The sequence below is a fragment of the Urocampus carinirostris genome, chromosome 19, assembly GCF_059441175.1.
Source record: "Urocampus carinirostris isolate Australia breed hairy pipefish chromosome 19, RoL_Ucar_1.0, whole genome shotgun sequence".
Lineage (NCBI taxonomy): Eukaryota > Metazoa > Chordata > Actinopteri > Syngnathiformes > Syngnathidae > Urocampus > Urocampus carinirostris.
In genome coordinates this window covers 7,789,009-7,805,564 of record NC_142367.1, presented here as the reverse complement: position 1 = coordinate 7,805,564, position 16,556 = coordinate 7,789,009, and the positions used below count along the sequence as shown (strand labels likewise).

The following is a 16,556-nucleotide window of genomic DNA, read 5'->3' as shown; positions in this document are numbered from 1 at the left end:
GTGTAAACACCTTGTAAATATTCAGGTTCTAAGTATTCCTTAATGGACCTGAAAATACGGCAAAAGGGAATCACAGATGACCTTTTTGAGTGCTCACTTTGCAGCTAAAATAATTAGGAATGCTTGCAAATTTCCAGGTCTAAGCTGCGCCTTTTAGTCCGAAATTATATGGTACTTGGGTTTGAAAGACTCCGCGCCTCTTCTGGGATATCAGAGGAGAATAAAAGGTTTGTTTTTGCCAAAGGTTTTTGAGACGTTTGTGGGCAATCACCTTGCAGCTAAAATAATAATATGGCACATGGAGGGCCAGCATGGCCTGAAGTTCTGCTGGTTTGGGGTAACGGTCCTGCAGGAGGAGGCCGTGCTCTTCCGTGCAGAAAAAGCTTACCACCAGAACGTCCTCCTGCCAATGGAAAAGGTGCCTTTAATCTAAAACAGGATTGCTAATTTTGCTGATTTTCACTGATTATTCCCACGGTCGTTACCATGTCCCAGTCGCCAGACCAGGACGCCTCTGAGCCGAGCGGCACAGTCTCGCAGGCGAACAATCGGGCTTCGTTTTCGTCCCAGAACTGCGAGACAGGAAAGCGCCCGCTCACCTCCCTCTCCTCTGACGGTGACCTGCTGGAGCGCCTACAAAATAATAAATCGGTGAAATCGGTCAAGGGTGAAAAAACAATTTGACAGACCTTCGGTTTTCTTCAGGTTGCGAGGGGCCGCTGGACGGTCGGCCGCTGGAAAAGTCAAAGTAAATGAGCGTGTCCATCTCAATGTCGTAAAAGTAAACTTTGTGGTCAGGGCGACCGTTCGCCTGCCGAGAAAAAGAAATGGCAATTAACTCGGATGAGTTAACTCATTGATCATATACTCCAAGTACATGCAGTAAGCCGCTAGGATAACCGGAAGTCAAAAACTAAAAACCATTACTGCAACAAATACTATTAGCACGGCAGGCTAGCCAGCTAGCCGACTGATAACAGGGCTAACGTGGCAGCCTTCGGGAGCCCGCACAATAACGGGGGAGCTATTTGGACAATATTATATTAATTACAAGACACGCAGCGAAAAACACAAAAGGAAAACTCACAATCACAAACCTAATAGGAGACAAAGACAAAAAGAAGAATGCACACTGTACATGACAGCAAGTAAACTCACCCCACGCAGCTTTTTATGATCAAAGCACGAAACCCAGACAAAATAGTACCCCAGCGACACTGTAGGCAAAGTTCCGATTACTCCAAGCAAAAATGAGCGCTGATTACTGCAGTTGCTGTCTGTTTTTCAACGGGACTCGCCATTGTTTTGTTCCATTTTGTCTTACGTGACGTCGGAGCTCTAGGGGATATGTTGTCAAAGTGTCTACTTGGAGAATTAATTTCTATGCCTGATTGAAAAAAGGAAACCGGTCTTTTTTAATTTCCTTTGAAGACAGCTTTGACTGACTTTCTTTGTAGGGTTGTCTGATGTTTATACCGGGCCGCACTACCCAAAAAAAAACCCTCTCCGCCTCGCTGCTTTAGTAAAACTCTATTCCAGCCGTGCCTTTTTATGGACTGGGTTTTTGTTTTTCTTGTCCTCCTCGGAGTTCCTTTAGTGACCGTATTTTCCACACTATAAGGCGCACCTAAAAGCCTTTATTTTTTTCAAAAGCTGACCATGCGCCTTATAATACAGTGCGCCTTATATATGGATCAATATTAAGTCGCAAAGTCTTGCAACTAAGGCAAGCAGCCGCCGACTAGATTTTCCCCCGAAGGCGAAGTAGTCCGCGGTGTATGCTGGGATTTATATACCGGCGTTTCATTTCCTAACTAATGTGTCAATCATCATTTGAATCAGTTACTATTGGCTAAAGTTATTCGGAGATAAATGGGGCGGATTCTTTTTATCATTTACAGGCTCGCATAGGCTAAAGGGGCGAAACAAAGCCTGCAATTGGCCGAAAAAGATGAATGTGAATCACACGTTGGGTTGCACTACGGCATTACGAAAACATTTTTTCACTATTCTGTATTTGTAAATATTTTGCTCTCCTGGATTTACTACACTCACGGTTATAAGAAGACCATGGTTACGTATCATTATTGTACGTGATGGCTGCAAGAGAACTTAGGTGAGCTATGCGGCTTTATATTTTCCCGGTATCTTGTTTTAAAACGATCTTGATGTTTCTGTGATGAGTCTATTTTTAAACTAAATTCAATTCAAAATGTTTATTGTCATATGCACAGTAAAGAACCCCGTTTCCCTGCACAATAAAATTCTTACTTTGCTGTCCACACAGTTGCCAGCAAAAAATAAAATGAAAACTAAGAAATGTTTGGCATTTCTTGAATCCCAAGACTTTAACCTTCCGAATGATATTTGGAACGATGCATTTGAGTGATTGGTGACATCGTACAGACACTGTTTCCGTACATGTCTGAGACACGTATTTGCTTCTTTGCAAGCTTTCGGAATGTTAAGGCGGTAATAAGTTGGACTGAAGTATTTGACTGTTTTGTCGACGTTCCCATTGTAGCGCCTTATAATCCGGTGCGCCTTATGTATTGAAAATATAGGATCAAAAACAATTTTTTGGGGGTGCGCCCTATAACCCGGTGCGCCTTATAGTGCGGAAAATACAGTACTTCCCCGATCCTTATTTAAGACTGTCAACTAGTGATGAGTAAAATGATACTATGTGTCACACAATGTTTCACAACTTAGTGTTTCATTCATCTCCCTACTGATCTCTGCTGCAGTAGTACAGTATTGCAGCTGTATTATTGTGATGTTGCAATTAAGTCTTAAAGAATGAAAAGTAATTGTTGATAATTTTATTTTCTTCAACAAAAAATACATTAATGCATGCATGTAATTTCAAAAACAACCTTTTATTAATATTATCAAAGAAAATAATGTGTTCAATGCAGCGAGACTTAATCTTTTAGGTCTCTTGTATTAGGTTTCTCTAGGCTAAACTGAGTCAATGAATAAACTAACTAGATGGCTGACTGTATTTGACATCATTATTGTGGAGTGACTAACTAACTTAACTAACTTAAGTACGACGATAAAAAAACTATACTCTTTGCAATTAATATCTGTTTTTTGGACACTTCCTGGTGTCACAAAACACGCTAAGTCTTATTACTGATTTTTTGGGGGGCCTTTTCCTGGTGTCACAAAAAATGCAGGGTGGATTTCATTTTTAGGGCCTCTTCCTGGACTCACAAGACATGTGGGGGTTTACTATTGATTTTTGTTTTTTCCTTTTTCTTGATGTCACAAGACATTCAGAGTACGTGATGCTTCTAGTTATCAACCATCTACTCATTTCTAGCATTTTTAGGGCCTCTTCATTATGTCACAAGACATGTGGGGTCTTTATTTTTATTTATTTTTTTGGGGGGGGGTCTCTTCCTGGTTACACGTTGATTTTGTTTTTTTGATCATCCACAATCTTACCATTGATTTTGTTTTTGTGTCTCCCTAACCCTAACATGCATGTTTTTGGAATGTGAGAGGAAACCAGAGTGCCCGGAGGAAACCCATGCAAGGACAGGGAGAACATGCAAACTCCAGACAGGAGGGTTCGATCACATGACCTCAGAACTGTGCCGCATACGTGCTAACCACTGCGCTTCCGTGCCGCCCCTACTAATTTCTCGTATAACTAAGGGCTTCATTTTTGGGGCCTCTTCCTGGTGTGTCAAGACATGCAGGATGTGCGATACAGCTTGTGAAATTTCCCATTCAGGGATTACCTGTATTACATGTTATGATCACATTAAAATGCTTCAAACTTTCTCGATAAAAGACCATGAGAGCAGCAAATCAGTATAAGTGCTCAATGCCACTGTCCCGCATGGGTCAATTGAGCGTGTGTGTCTGTCTTCATTGTTCTGGATTGAACAAGACCCCAAGAAGAGGACTTGGAATCATTACTTTTTGAGTTGCTAAGAATAGTGGGAATTCTCACCTGTGTGATCAAGATGCTGACTCGGGTGCCGTTGGCGTTACATTTAATGGAGCGAAGGGCTCCCAAATTGGGAATTTTTTCGGTCAGGTTTTTGGCGGTGCAGTGCTCTTTGGCCAGTCTACAAAAAAGACCGTTCAAAGCAAATAAAAATGTCGCATGGGACACCAACGGAGAGCACCAACCTTCGCGTGAGGCTGAAGACTTTGATGTGCGCCATGTCGGTGCCCACCGCCAGGTAGGCCTGGCAGATGCTGAGTAGAATGGGCTTGCCCTCTACCTTGGAGAAGGCCATTGTCTGCTTGACGTTGCCCTAAGGAGGACAAAAAGGACGCTGAAGAGTGAAAAGTTCAGCAGATTCTCCGAAAATAGAACACCAACCTGTGGCGACCGCATCTGGACTTGGTTGGCTTCCACAGTATAAAGGTTGTCGCAGTGGACGGCCACCAAGTGGCTTTCACAAGGGAAAGATCCTGCACAGAAAATAAAATGAATAAATTGGGAGAAAAATAAATCTTAGTTTGCGGCGTACCTTTATTTTGAAGGCCAGACTTGGACAGCTCGAAGACAGTCACCTGCTTGCCGCTCCAAACCGTTGCAGAATCCTGTCAAATCAGTTTGATGTTTTGTCAACCATTTTGTCGTGAGGGTAAAGGGACAGTGTATATTTTTTGACCACTAGACGTTGCTGTATAGGTTAGCCAATCTGAAAACAAGTGCTAAAAAGCACAATTGAAGAAGACAAACTGCGGAGATTCAAAATGACCAAAGCACACCTTTTTCTCACCTTTTTGGGGGTAGCCTTTGTAGCAAGGTGGTAGACAATAATGACAGCTCCCTTTAGGTGAGCCTCAAGTTATGCACATTTCTTGATTATTTACAAAAGGCAAGTTTTATACAAGAGTATTGCATTGTACTGCATTTTGGCTTATTTTTTAAATTATTGTTTTTTTGGGAAGTTTTTGATACAAATAAGAGGCACTCAATAATACCCGCTGTCCTTTTTATGGGGACAGCCAAAAAGTAAAATGGTACATTCAGATCATGTTGAGTCTTCGTGGTTTGTTTTCCATGTGTTTATTAGCACTTGTTTTAAGTTACACAACACAATATAGCAACATTGAATTTTGAAACAATACGCACTCCTCCTTTAAAAAGGAATTCATTTTGAGTTGGGCTTTTATTTAACAAAAGGAAATTTTTGGATGGAGGTCTCAAAAAAAGTTTTTACTTTTATATAGAATGCCCAGCGCAGTCTGCATTAAAAGTAAATGCGTTGGTATCCTTGCTTGCAGTATTTTGTGACATTTTAACCAAAAAACTTTGCTTGCATCTTGTTTAAACCACTATCTAGGACAGAAATGACAAAATGAACCTCAAAACTTTTAAGTAACTGTGGGAGGGAGACACATTTTAAGTGGTATTTTTATATTATGGGACAAACGCTCTGGCATTGTTCTTATTTGATAGATTTGATCAAATCATAAAACATGGCACAGTGAAATAAATGTTTTGAGGAATTAGCTTTTGTGTGAAAAGTGGGTTTGGCGGTTTTGTTGAGTTTTGTCTTAAAATATATGTTGTGGCTCCCTTAAAAAAAAAATCTAAATATTTTTGCTTTTATGGCTCTTGAGTCAGAAAGATTCAAGAACCCTGCTCAAGCAGTAGCATCAGGGACTGCTCGTGACCTGGATTTTATTTTGTACAGCGAGGAAAAAACTGGTATATCGAAATTCTCGTGTTTAGAGGTGCTTGTATAAAATGGTACCAATTATTGGGAAGTCGGCTTTGGACCACAGCCCGCAGCAGTCACCTCACCTGTGTGACGCACACGCCCCGGATGTGATTCTGGGAGTGCAGCGCCAGATGAGCGGCTGTGTGGAAGAGTGTGATGCTAAGCTGCGTTGGCGTCAGCTGCACGGCCGCAACCTGCTGGCTGCAGTGGGCCGACATCAAGTGCTGGTGCAGGATCACCACAGTCTTGGAGTTGTTGGCCGCCAACAGGTCCAGGCCGCCGCCCCACTATGAGAACGCCACCCATCAGCCATTTGGGCACGTTACAGAAAAAAAGAAATGAGTTCCAGTTACATATGACTTCATTTAAACAATTTTGTTACCTCCGAAATAGTGAAACCCTCTGTAGTTACATAGACTGTATATACCTGCCTTAAGGCGACCACATGAAACTGCTTAAAAATGGTCACATCGCTAAAGAAATAAAAAAAAAACGGTACACCAATCTGCGGAAGCGGTGAAGCCTTCATATTCCTTGTCTTGTGTCATCTTGAGAGCTTGCAAACAAACACTTAGCGGAGACACTACTTTTATTTTGTCTCTGGTGGGTTCCTTAAGTCAAACGAGTAGAGAACAAGTGGATAGATGACGTCGAAATGTGTGAACTATTTTAATAAGCACCATGTTGCAAAGACGTTTAAGTTACAAAACTTTATTATTAACGTGTTAAAGTCCTCGTTACCGAATACAGTAATTGCGTTCCAACAATGACAATCAGAGCTACCTGCAGCTGAATAACCTCGCCCTCTATGTCGGTGGGGGTCTGTAGCTTCCACCGGGCTTGAGCGTGACCTCGGTCACCCTCGGGACACCGTGCCAGCTTCCACATGGCGATGCGCCCGTGATTGGTGCCGGCGGCCAGAATTTCTGTGCCAAAGTCATAGCAAATATCACTTCTGGGTACTGATGTTAAAAGACTTTTCTCCTTACCTTTGGCTGCGCAGTACGAGACGCAGTTGAGCGTCTCGTTCGTCTCGAAGCCCAAGTTCTCGTCCAGGGACAAGGCGTAGTTCTCGTTTCCCTCCAGGTCCCACAGCCTACCAGAAACAAACACGACAGAACAGTATTATATATTTTGGAAAGAACAATTATTTTTCTTCATTTATTTGTGTCTTTTTTTGATTGACCCCTTATCAGTAAGACATTTTGTGTTACATTAAGAAATATAATTTTAATCTAAACATTTGGAACTAAAAAGGTATTTTATTTTAAGATTATAATTAATTGAAATTATATTATGAACAAAAACTGCATAAAAAGGATTACATCTTTTGAGCAAAAGTTGGTCCCATTATAAGTATTATTTTACTTATTTTACAATATCTCAACTGTTAATTCTCTTGTCTCATCTCATCTCATTAGCTGTACCGCTTATCCTTATTAGAGTCGCGGGGGGGCTGGAGCCCATCCTAGCCATCTCCGGGCCGTGGGCAGGGGACACCCTGAACTGGTTGCCAGCCAATCGCAGTAATTCTCTTGTAAAATAATTAAAATAATACCTAAAAAAAATTTCCAGGACCCATGATGAGCAGAAAGATTTTTGGCTAACTAAAGTTAAAAAATATTGACATTATTTTTTTAATTTGAATACATTTTGGAGCTTTGGTTATTTCTTTTACATAGTACTCAAATGATAAATGAAGATAATACTATGAACACAACCTGACACTGCCCAAAAAATATTGCATCCTTTAGTCAAAACTTGATCTAATGATAAGTATGATTTTATAACATAACAATATATAAATTTTGTAATAATAAATATTATTTGAAAAAATCCTGTATAAAATTAACATGAATATTATGTAGCCAGGGCAGCATGGCGGAACAGTGGTTACCGCGTTTGCGGCACAGTTCTGAGGTCATGAGATCGAACCTCCTGTGTGGAGTTTGCATGTTCTCCCCGTGCTTGCGTGGGTTTCCTCTGGACACTTCGGTATCCTCCCACGTTCCAAAGACATGCATGTTAGGTTAATTGGCCAGTCTAAATTGTCCCTTGGTGTGAATGAGCAAGCAAATTGTCCGTGCCTGTGTGCCCTGCGACTGGCCGGCAACCAGTTCAGGGTGTCCCCTGCCCACTGCCCGAAGATGGCTGGAATGGGCACCAGCACCCACGTAACCCTACTGAGGATAAACGGTGAAGATAATGGATGGATTATGTAGCCAAAAACACAATCTCCTACGGCTATTTTAAGTGCTATTTTTCTTATTTTACAATATCTTAACTGGTGGGTTTTTTTTATCATTAAAAGAAAACCTAAAATGACTATTTTAATACATTTTGTTCTAGTAGTAAAAATAAGGTAAATTCTTTGAAATTAGCACAATTGTTTGATATGGAAGAGATGGTGGCTAATTATGATCATTTTAAGTCGTTTTCTTATGTTATAATAAAACAATTGTAGAATAAAGAAAAATATGTTTAATTGTATGTTAAAAAACAAAGTTTGCTAATATTATTTGTTTTTATTTTAATAGAAAAATAAATAAAGTATTCCCCTAAGAATGTGGATTTCTGTTCGAAAAGTTGAGTATTTTCCGCACTATAAGGCGCAAGACCAAAAAATGGTCTATCATTGTTTTTTCATACGTGAGGCGCAGTGGATTATAAAGCACATGGATTTAAATCTTCAGTAAAACATACCGTATTTAATGGTGTATACTGTAGCACATTTTATGGTATATATTAGTGCGATGATTGATCAGTTAAAAAATGTTGCTTACCAAATTTGAAAAACATTGTATGCAACAGGAATTGAACCTGGGTTGCGGTGACAAGAGCACTGTAACTTAATCACACGACCACTGGTGTTACTGATACAATATGAAAAGACGTCAGATTTTATCTCATTATCACACTATTTTTACTCACGGTTACAGAGACTAATGTTAGAGAATGGAAGAAACAGAAAGTCGTCCTGAAAGATTTGAATAAGCGCAAAAAAGTAAAAGCAATTCTTTGGAGTATCTGATTATGAATTGGACTTTGCATTTATTCATATCTTTCAGGACAACTATTTGTTTTCTCGCTTCTCTAACATTTGTTTCTGGCACCATAAAAACAATGTGATTATGAGATAAATATAATGCCTTTTGGTCACTAATTGTCAATTGGTTAAGTGTCGACGCTCTCACTACAGCAACCTGAGTTCGATTCCTGTTGCATAAAATAATTTGCTATTTGGGTCAGATTTTGGTCGGCGATATTTTTGATTGATCAATCATTGCACAAATACCATAAAAGCTCACGTAGTAACGTGTAATGCACACGTAAAAACACTGAATGCATTATTAATCTATCCACTGTATTTTGCAGTATATTATAAGGCGAACTTTCAAATTTCTGGCAAATTTGGGGCTTTTATTTGCATCTTATAGGCTGGAAAATACGGTAAATGATTTTTGACTTCTTCATTCACCAACCTGATGAGTTGCTCGCCCGACGCCGTGACGACCAGCCCGTCCTGTGCTTGCACGATGTCCACGCTCGGACCGCTCTTGCTGCTCAGCTTGACCTTGAAATGTTCAAAAAGGTCAAAGTCAAAGGCATTTGCAACAGCGGGAATTTTCCCAGCTCACCTTGCGGAGTTCCTGAGCGCCCCCTTCTGCTCTGAGGGTGTACTGCGACAGCATCATGGTTTCCGTGACGACGGTGAGGACCTCCCCGCTCACCAGGTAGAACATGTTCTTGATGGCACCGTCCATGCTTAGGAGCATGCTGCTTTTGCCGTGTTCGTCCACACCGTGCACGTTACCTGGTGGGAGACGGCGCGTTACGACCTGAATAACCGTCGGTGGCACTCAACCTAACAGTTTTTTTCTTCCCTACCATCTTCAGTGCCAACATAGAAAGCCAGTCCTTCCTGCGGCCCCATTTTGAGAGGCGCGCCCTTCCAGCTGAACATGTCTAAGGCCTCTTGGTCTCCGCTTACCGACGCTCGGGCCAGGGTCTTCACGTCGCTGTCGCGATAAAAAAAGAAAAATGGAAAAACGATGAGATTATTTTTTCTCTAGGTGAAAGTTGTCGACTTACTCTCCGGGCGAACCAGGCTGGAAAATGCAGCAAGTGACGGGGGAGTTGTATGAGTGCTTGACTTGATGATCTTGAAGTCGCCCTCTAGCGTCCATCTTCCAGACCGCTAACGCACCGCTCTGAAAAAAAATTAGATAGAAAATAAAAATGATTTTGCTGACAAATGACTCATAAGACAGTGGTTCCAAACTTGCAGCCCACGAACTTGTTTTGGGTCATATGTAGATATTTTGGTTTTTTTTTGCGGTAACACGTAAGTTTAATGTTACCATGGCCAGCACAAGATAGATATTATGCTATCTCAACTTATTAGTTCAACACAAGTTCCATCTGCAGCGTATTTTAAACACGGTATTTGATAGGAACTTGAATGGCCGCTCCCGTATAAAGACAACGGGAAATAGAGGAGGGATAGAGAGGGAGAGAAAGAAAGAGAGAAAGCGAGAGAGAAAAAGGGAGGGAGAGCGAAGGAGTAAAAAAAAAGAAAGAGAGAAAGTGCTAACGAACAAAAGAACAAGAGAAAGAAAAAGGTGGAGAAAAGGAGGGTGGTAGAGAGAGCAAGAATAAGTGTGAGAGATATAGTGAGAAAGAGAAATAAAGATAGAGAAAAGAGGAAGGGAGAGACAGCAAAATAATTAAAGTGAGAGAGTGAGAAAGAGAGAGCCAAAAAAAGAAAGTGAGAGTGAAAATAAGAATAAAGAAATCAAGAGAGAGAGACAAGAGGGAGTGAGGGAAATAGTGCAAGAGGGTGACAGAGAGAGAGAAAGAACAAGCGTTGGAGTAGGAAGGGAGTGAGGGAGAGACCAAAAGCGAGCAATTGGGGGGTGAGAGAAAGAAAGAATAAACAAAGAAAAGAAGGGGTGAGAATTAGAGAGGTAGTGAGGGATCACACAAACAAAAAAGAGAGAGAAAGCAAAAGAAAAAGAAAGATAGAAAAAGAGAAAAGTGGAAAGTGAAATAAAACGAAGAATGAAGAAAGAAAGAGTGAGGGAGAAAGAGAGCAAAATAAGTAAGGCGAGAGAGAGAGAGAGAGCCATAGAAAGGAACTGAAAGCGAAAGAAAGAATATCTCTTTATTTCTTATAAAGAGAGAGATGAAGAGGGAGTCAGGAAAATGGTGCAAGAGAGTGACAGAAAGAAAGAAAGAATAAAGATAGATATAAGAAGGGCGTGACTAAAAGAGAGCAATAGAAGGGGGGAAAGGAAGAATAAACAAAGAAAAGAAAGTGAGACAGAGAGAGAGAGAGAGAAAGAACAATTGAAAAGAAAGAGCAAAGTGGAGAGAGTCAAATAAAATAAAGAACAAAGAATGAAATAGTGAAGGAGAGAGAGAGCAAAACTAAGAAAGCCAGAGAGACAGAAATATTTATAGAGAAAAAGAGCGAGGCCACTGAATAAGAGAATGTGAGAGTCACCTGGTCACCGGTGACCAATCGGCTCCCGGCGCCGCTCCACACCAGCATCGTGACTGCGGTGGGGTGCGCAAAAGGCAGGACGTTCAGTTCTCCGTCAGGGTGCTGCAGCAGCTGCACCTCGCCATTCTCCCAGCCGGCCGCCAACACGGCCTTGGCCGGATGCCAGCCAAGCGCCGTGGGGCGCTGAATACGCTCCACCTGGCATCTTTCTTCATGTTCTCCCTGCATCGTCAAAATATTTCACTGGGGGAACGATTGGCTGTCCGGACTCGTACTTACCTGTTGCAGGTAGACGTTGACGTTTCCTCCTTGATCACTTGTGCAGGCCACGGCCAGCAAGGGCACAGCCGGGTGCCACGTGAAGAGAGACGGCTCCTTGCACTTTTCTGGCTTGTCCACTCGGTGGTCGAAGTACACCGCCATGGACTCTCCTCACTGGACCGATTTGTGAGCAGAAAATATCACGAGGGATTAGAGGTCAGATCATAGGCCCAAGCACGTCCCTTAATTCAGACCGAGCCTAAAATGTCAATCATGACGTTTGGGCCTGACCAGATTTCTCGCTCACTGACTTTTGAAAAAATTATTCACCCTGTGGTCAATGCTCCCTCTAAGCTGCGCGCGTGCGCAATCGTGCACTGCCCGCACATTCTCAGCGCACAAGAAAATCTATCCATTTTATTTTATTATGAAGTCAAGGTTGAAGTAGAACGAAGTTGAGTAAAGTCAGTAGAGTTTTTCGAGAACCGGCTTCTTCGGCTCGGCTCACTAAAAGGAACCGGCTCTTTCGGGTCCTAAACGGCTCTTCGGGTTGTTTCTGCTTCTTTCATCCCTATATGACCAAATATTATGTAAAATTATGCACCAAATGACTTAAAGGAAGGGGGAATAGAACAAAAAAGAAAAAAATACCAAAATGAAAAAGTAGTGAAAAGCTGAGACAAAAAGAAACAAAAGGAAGAGAAAAAAGAAGGAAAAATTCTGAAAAAAAGTCAGAAAGAAAAGAAAGAAACAAAGGAAAAAAAAGTAAATAGAGAACAAAAAGAAAAAAGTAACAGCTCGGAAAAAATAAACACAATTAGATTTTTTAAAGGAATTAAAAAAAAAAAATAGAAAAAACAGGGAAAAAGTTGCATTCAAATAATTTCCAATTATATCAAGTCAATCTTGTTGCCAACATTGTACTTCCACTAAAAAATGTGATTAAATACAGTTGTGTATCGTACTACTAATGACTTAGTTGCCACACTTGGAATTGCTGTTGCTCACTGTTGTTTCAAGCGTTGCTCGCCGACTTTGTGTGAACGCTCAGACCCGTGGAAAATTAAAGGGAACATTGCCTGTGGTGTGATTAAATGTTAGTGTTGTTAACTACTACTTTCGCTTTAAGAATGAGCGCCACTGCTTGTTTACGGCAGTGACGACTCTCTTTTGTGACGTTATTCAAATACAGTTGAATGCGTTGCCATGTTGGTTATTGCGTGTAATAAACAAGTGTTCCTCTTTACGGGACAATGCTTTTGTAAACATACTTAGAGTTTGTATGTTCTCCCCGTGCTTGCGTGGGTTTCCTCCGGGCACTCCGGTTTCCTCCCACATTCCAAAAACATGCATTTCAGGTGAATTGGCCGGTCCAAATTGTCCCTAGGTGTGAATGAGCGAGTGAGTTGTCTGTCCCCGTGTGCCCTGCGATTGGCTGGCAACCAGTTCAGGGTGTGTCCCCTGCCCACTGCCTGATGATTGCTGGGATGGGCTCCAGCACACCCGCGACCCTACTGAGGATAAGCGGTGCAGCTGATGAGATGAGATGAGACTTATACGTAATGGCATTGACCGAGTTAAGTAAGTCAGTCTACATGCAGAAGCATTGCAATGTAATGATTGTATGTTATACTAATACACATGCATGTGTTATTTGATAGATGCCTCTCAACAGGATGGAACCTATGTTTATCTAATTCATTTGCTTATTGAAATAAAATGTGAATTACTTAAATTGTTTTATCCCTGGTCAAGCAGCCCCAAATAATATCAATTTCAAAAAACAGTTGGCCCTGGTGGGAGGTAAATGCTAAATGGTCTACATTTATATAGCGCTTTTCAAGTCAATGAAGACCTCCCAAAGCGCTTTACAATGTGCTTCACACTTACTCATTCACACACACACTCACACACCAATAGCGGCCATGCAAAACGCCGATCTGCTTGTCAGATATTAAAATGTAAAATCCCTTGAAAATAGCAGTTAAAAGGAGGGGTGCGGCGTTTAAATTTGCCTCAAATCTGTGCAGCACTTTGAGACTTTTTGTGGGCTCTACAAATAACATGAAATTGACTTGATTTCCATGAATCTGTAAATTCATGACACACCTGCCATTGTTCTTAGTTTCTTTTTTTATGAGGATCTGTGCGATGGATTTCATCCTGTTCCGCGTCTACGCAGTCATTGGACAACAAAAAAAAAAAACCTCTCCCTCCTTCCTCTTCACAAATAAAATGTGAAAATTCTGGTCTTTTATTCAGGCTTGATCCCTCAAAACAAGAAAATGAATCGGGGTTGGGCTAAATCGCAACCCTGGTCAGGTTGGGCTGTATTTTTTGGGAGTATTTCCGATGCTGCGTTGTTCACATTTTTGTTTTGTTTGCTTTTTTAAAATATTTTTTATCAAGCGTTTTTCATCATATTTAAACCTATCCTGTCCTGTATGAAGAAAACGTTTTTTTTTTTTTTTAATTATGTTATTTTGGGGGTTGTTGGGTTGAAACTAGGGGTGCTTGAGACCCCCCCCTCCAAAAAAAAACCCCCAAAAAAAGACAGGCGATGGGTAAAAGTTCACTGTAGATCATTCAACTACTCCCTCAACCCTTTAAGGCAGGGGTGTCAAAGTCATTTCAACTCGGGGCCACACCATAGAACAAACATTCTGTCGGGGGCCGGACTAGTCGATTAAAGAGAAAGAAAAAGAGAGATAAAGAAATAAGAGAAAGAGGGAGGGAAAAGAAGAGAGGGCGGGACAAAGAAAGAAAAAGACAAGAGGGAAAGAGCGTGAGAAACAAAAGATAAAAAGTTGTGAGAGAGGGGGAAAAGAAAAGAAGGGGAAGAAAGAAATCTAAAGAGAAATATAAAGACAGAAGGAGAGAAAAGAGAAAACAAAGTGCAAAGGGTATTAAGAGAGAAAGAGAGAAAAGGAAAAAAGGAAGTAAGAGCAAAAGAGGTTAAAAGACACAGAGAGAGAAGGAGACAGAGGGCAACAAAGGATGAGAAAAAGAGAGACACAGAGAGTGAAAGAGACAGAGACAGAGTGGGAGAAAAGGTGTGGGAGAGAGAGAGAGAGAGAGAGAGAGAGAGAGAGAGAGAAAGAAATTCAAAGAGAAATAGAAAGACAGAAGGAGAGAAAAGAGAAAACAAAGCGCGAAGGGTATGAAGAGAGAAAGAGAAAAGAGAGAAAAGGAAAAAAAGGAAGTAAGAGCAAAAGAGGTTAAGACACAGAGAGAGAAAGAGACAGAGTGGGAGAAAAGGGGTGGAAGAGAGAGAGAGAGAGAGAAATAAATAATTAAATACAAGTACAGTGTCTTTGTGAGAGGCACGTGGCTTTGGCAACACCAAGTGGACATATTTCAACCTGCAGCTTGTTTTTCTCTTGCGCTTCTCCGAGTGTTGTCTCGCGGGCCGGATTCAATCCCTTAGCGGGCCTGATCTGGCCCGCGGGCCGCCTCTTTGACACCTGTGCTTTAAGGGAATGTAGGTGCGCAGGGGCAAGACAAAACCATGTTTATCATCCAATAGACTATGCATAAACATGTTTATTAGCTAATAAACCAATTACACCCAAATAGTGATTTTCGATTGTTCTCGATTGTTTGTTCTCAGCTCAGGGATGCTGCTGGAAATGTGAATTTCCCTTCGGGGATGAACAAAGTATCTATCTATCTATCTATCTAGTGAGTGAGAGGATGAAAATAGCCAGCAAGCGAAATTACCAGCGTGTTTGCTCTACTATATAGCACTATTCAAGATGGCACAGCATTTGACAAAAAGGACATGTTGCCAACAGTAAGAATGATGGTGGCAGTGTGATGGTCATGGGTTGCTTTGCTACCACATGACCAGGACAACCTGCTGTGGTTGACAGAATAATGGAAAACTTCCGTCTAGTAGTTTGTGCCCTCAAACTCTAAAGCTTTTGGATCATGTGTAACAGAGTTGAAATTTGATTGTTTTGAATGTTTTTTTGAATTCTCACAAAATCTGTGTTTTTGTTGTATTACTGTTAATATTCCGGTACCTCATTCAGTTGTTAAGTCATGGGCGTCTGCGACTGTCTTTTTCATTTGGCACTTTATGGGCTTCAGCGCTTGCCGTAGCTTAAGTGAATTTGTAAGCGCTGAAGGTAAGATGTGCCCAATATCAGTTGGATAAAAAATGCATATTTTGCAAGACATATAAGCTGCTTTCGTAAATTATTTTTGTATATAAAGATATATAAGTTGTGCTAAATGATGTATATTAAAAAAAGCACTAAATAAGAAGTAAAGCAATACAGCTTGAAACGATGATGCAACGTGTTTTGATGCAAACACGCCACGAGGTGCGGCCTGTTGAGTGATGACCCGTTTTTTTGTATCTTTAATATTTTGGATAATTGCAGTCGTGAACAGATGCCCCTGACTTTTGTATTGTTTTGTTTACTGAATGCAGGTACGTGGGAAAGTTATGTTCATTGTTATTATGGAAGTTTCATTATTAATGTGCTCGCATGTTGTCTGCTTGCTGTAGCTTAAGTGAATTTGTAAGCGCTGAAGATAATTGCAGTCGTGAACAGATGCCCCTGACTTTTGTATTGTTTTGTTTACTGGATGCAGGCAATAAACACAGAGACTGTGAAACCTTGTGTCGTGCATGAAAGAGGGTCGCTACACATGCAGCAGGACAACAAACCACTACACACCAGCAAGTCCACCTCTGAATTGTTAAAAAAAACTAAGGTTCTTCCAATTGAAATGCTTCATGACTTTAAACAGGCATTTCACGCTTAAAAAAAACATTCAATATGGCAGATTTGAAACAAATTTGCAAAGAAGAGTGGGCCAAAACTCCTCCACAATGTCGAGAAACACTCATTACCAATTATCGTAAACGACTGATTTCTGTTATCGTTGTGGAAGGTGACCCAAGTCGCTATTAGGTCCAGGGGGAATTACTTTTTCCACATATGGCTCTTATGAATTGAATCACTATTTCAAAATCAGCAAATGTTCATTGTTTTTTTAACTTCGTTTTCATAGTTCGCTTTTAACACTTAAACTGCTATTAAGCTATTTGTTTAGGACTGATAATCATTGAAACATTG

At 41.0% G+C, this 16,556-nt stretch overlaps 1 protein-coding gene across 1 annotated transcript in view; it reads right to left on the bottom strand.

The window, feature by feature from the left end:
• The window catches only part of ift140 (intraflagellar transport 140 homolog (Chlamydomonas)), a 62,410-nt gene that overhangs the window by 45,398 nt on the left and 456 nt on the right, over nt 1-16,556 (bottom strand). Inside the window, exons 2-17 of the mRNA XM_088324156.1 lie at nt 11,485-11,640; nt 11,206-11,427; nt 9,792-9,910; nt 9,588-9,718; nt 9,338-9,513; nt 9,182-9,273; nt 6,689-6,795; nt 6,483-6,625; nt 5,783-5,986; nt 4,497-4,569; nt 4,346-4,437; nt 4,150-4,277; nt 3,968-4,085; nt 690-811; nt 486-633; nt 272-403 (exon numbers count right to left, since the gene is read on the bottom strand). Of these exons, the coding sequence (XP_088180282.1) occupies nt 272-403; nt 486-633; nt 690-811; nt 3,968-4,085; nt 4,150-4,277; nt 4,346-4,437; nt 4,497-4,569; nt 5,783-5,986; nt 6,483-6,625; nt 6,689-6,795; nt 9,182-9,273; nt 9,338-9,513; nt 9,588-9,718; nt 9,792-9,910; nt 11,206-11,427; nt 11,485-11,628 (2,151 nt within the window). The 5' untranslated portion in view covers nt 11,629-11,640. The remainder of the gene's footprint in view (nt 1-271; nt 404-485; nt 634-689; nt 812-3,967; nt 4,086-4,149; nt 4,278-4,345; nt 4,438-4,496; nt 4,570-5,782; nt 5,987-6,482; nt 6,626-6,688; nt 6,796-9,181; nt 9,274-9,337; nt 9,514-9,587; nt 9,719-9,791; nt 9,911-11,205; nt 11,428-11,484; nt 11,641-16,556) is intronic.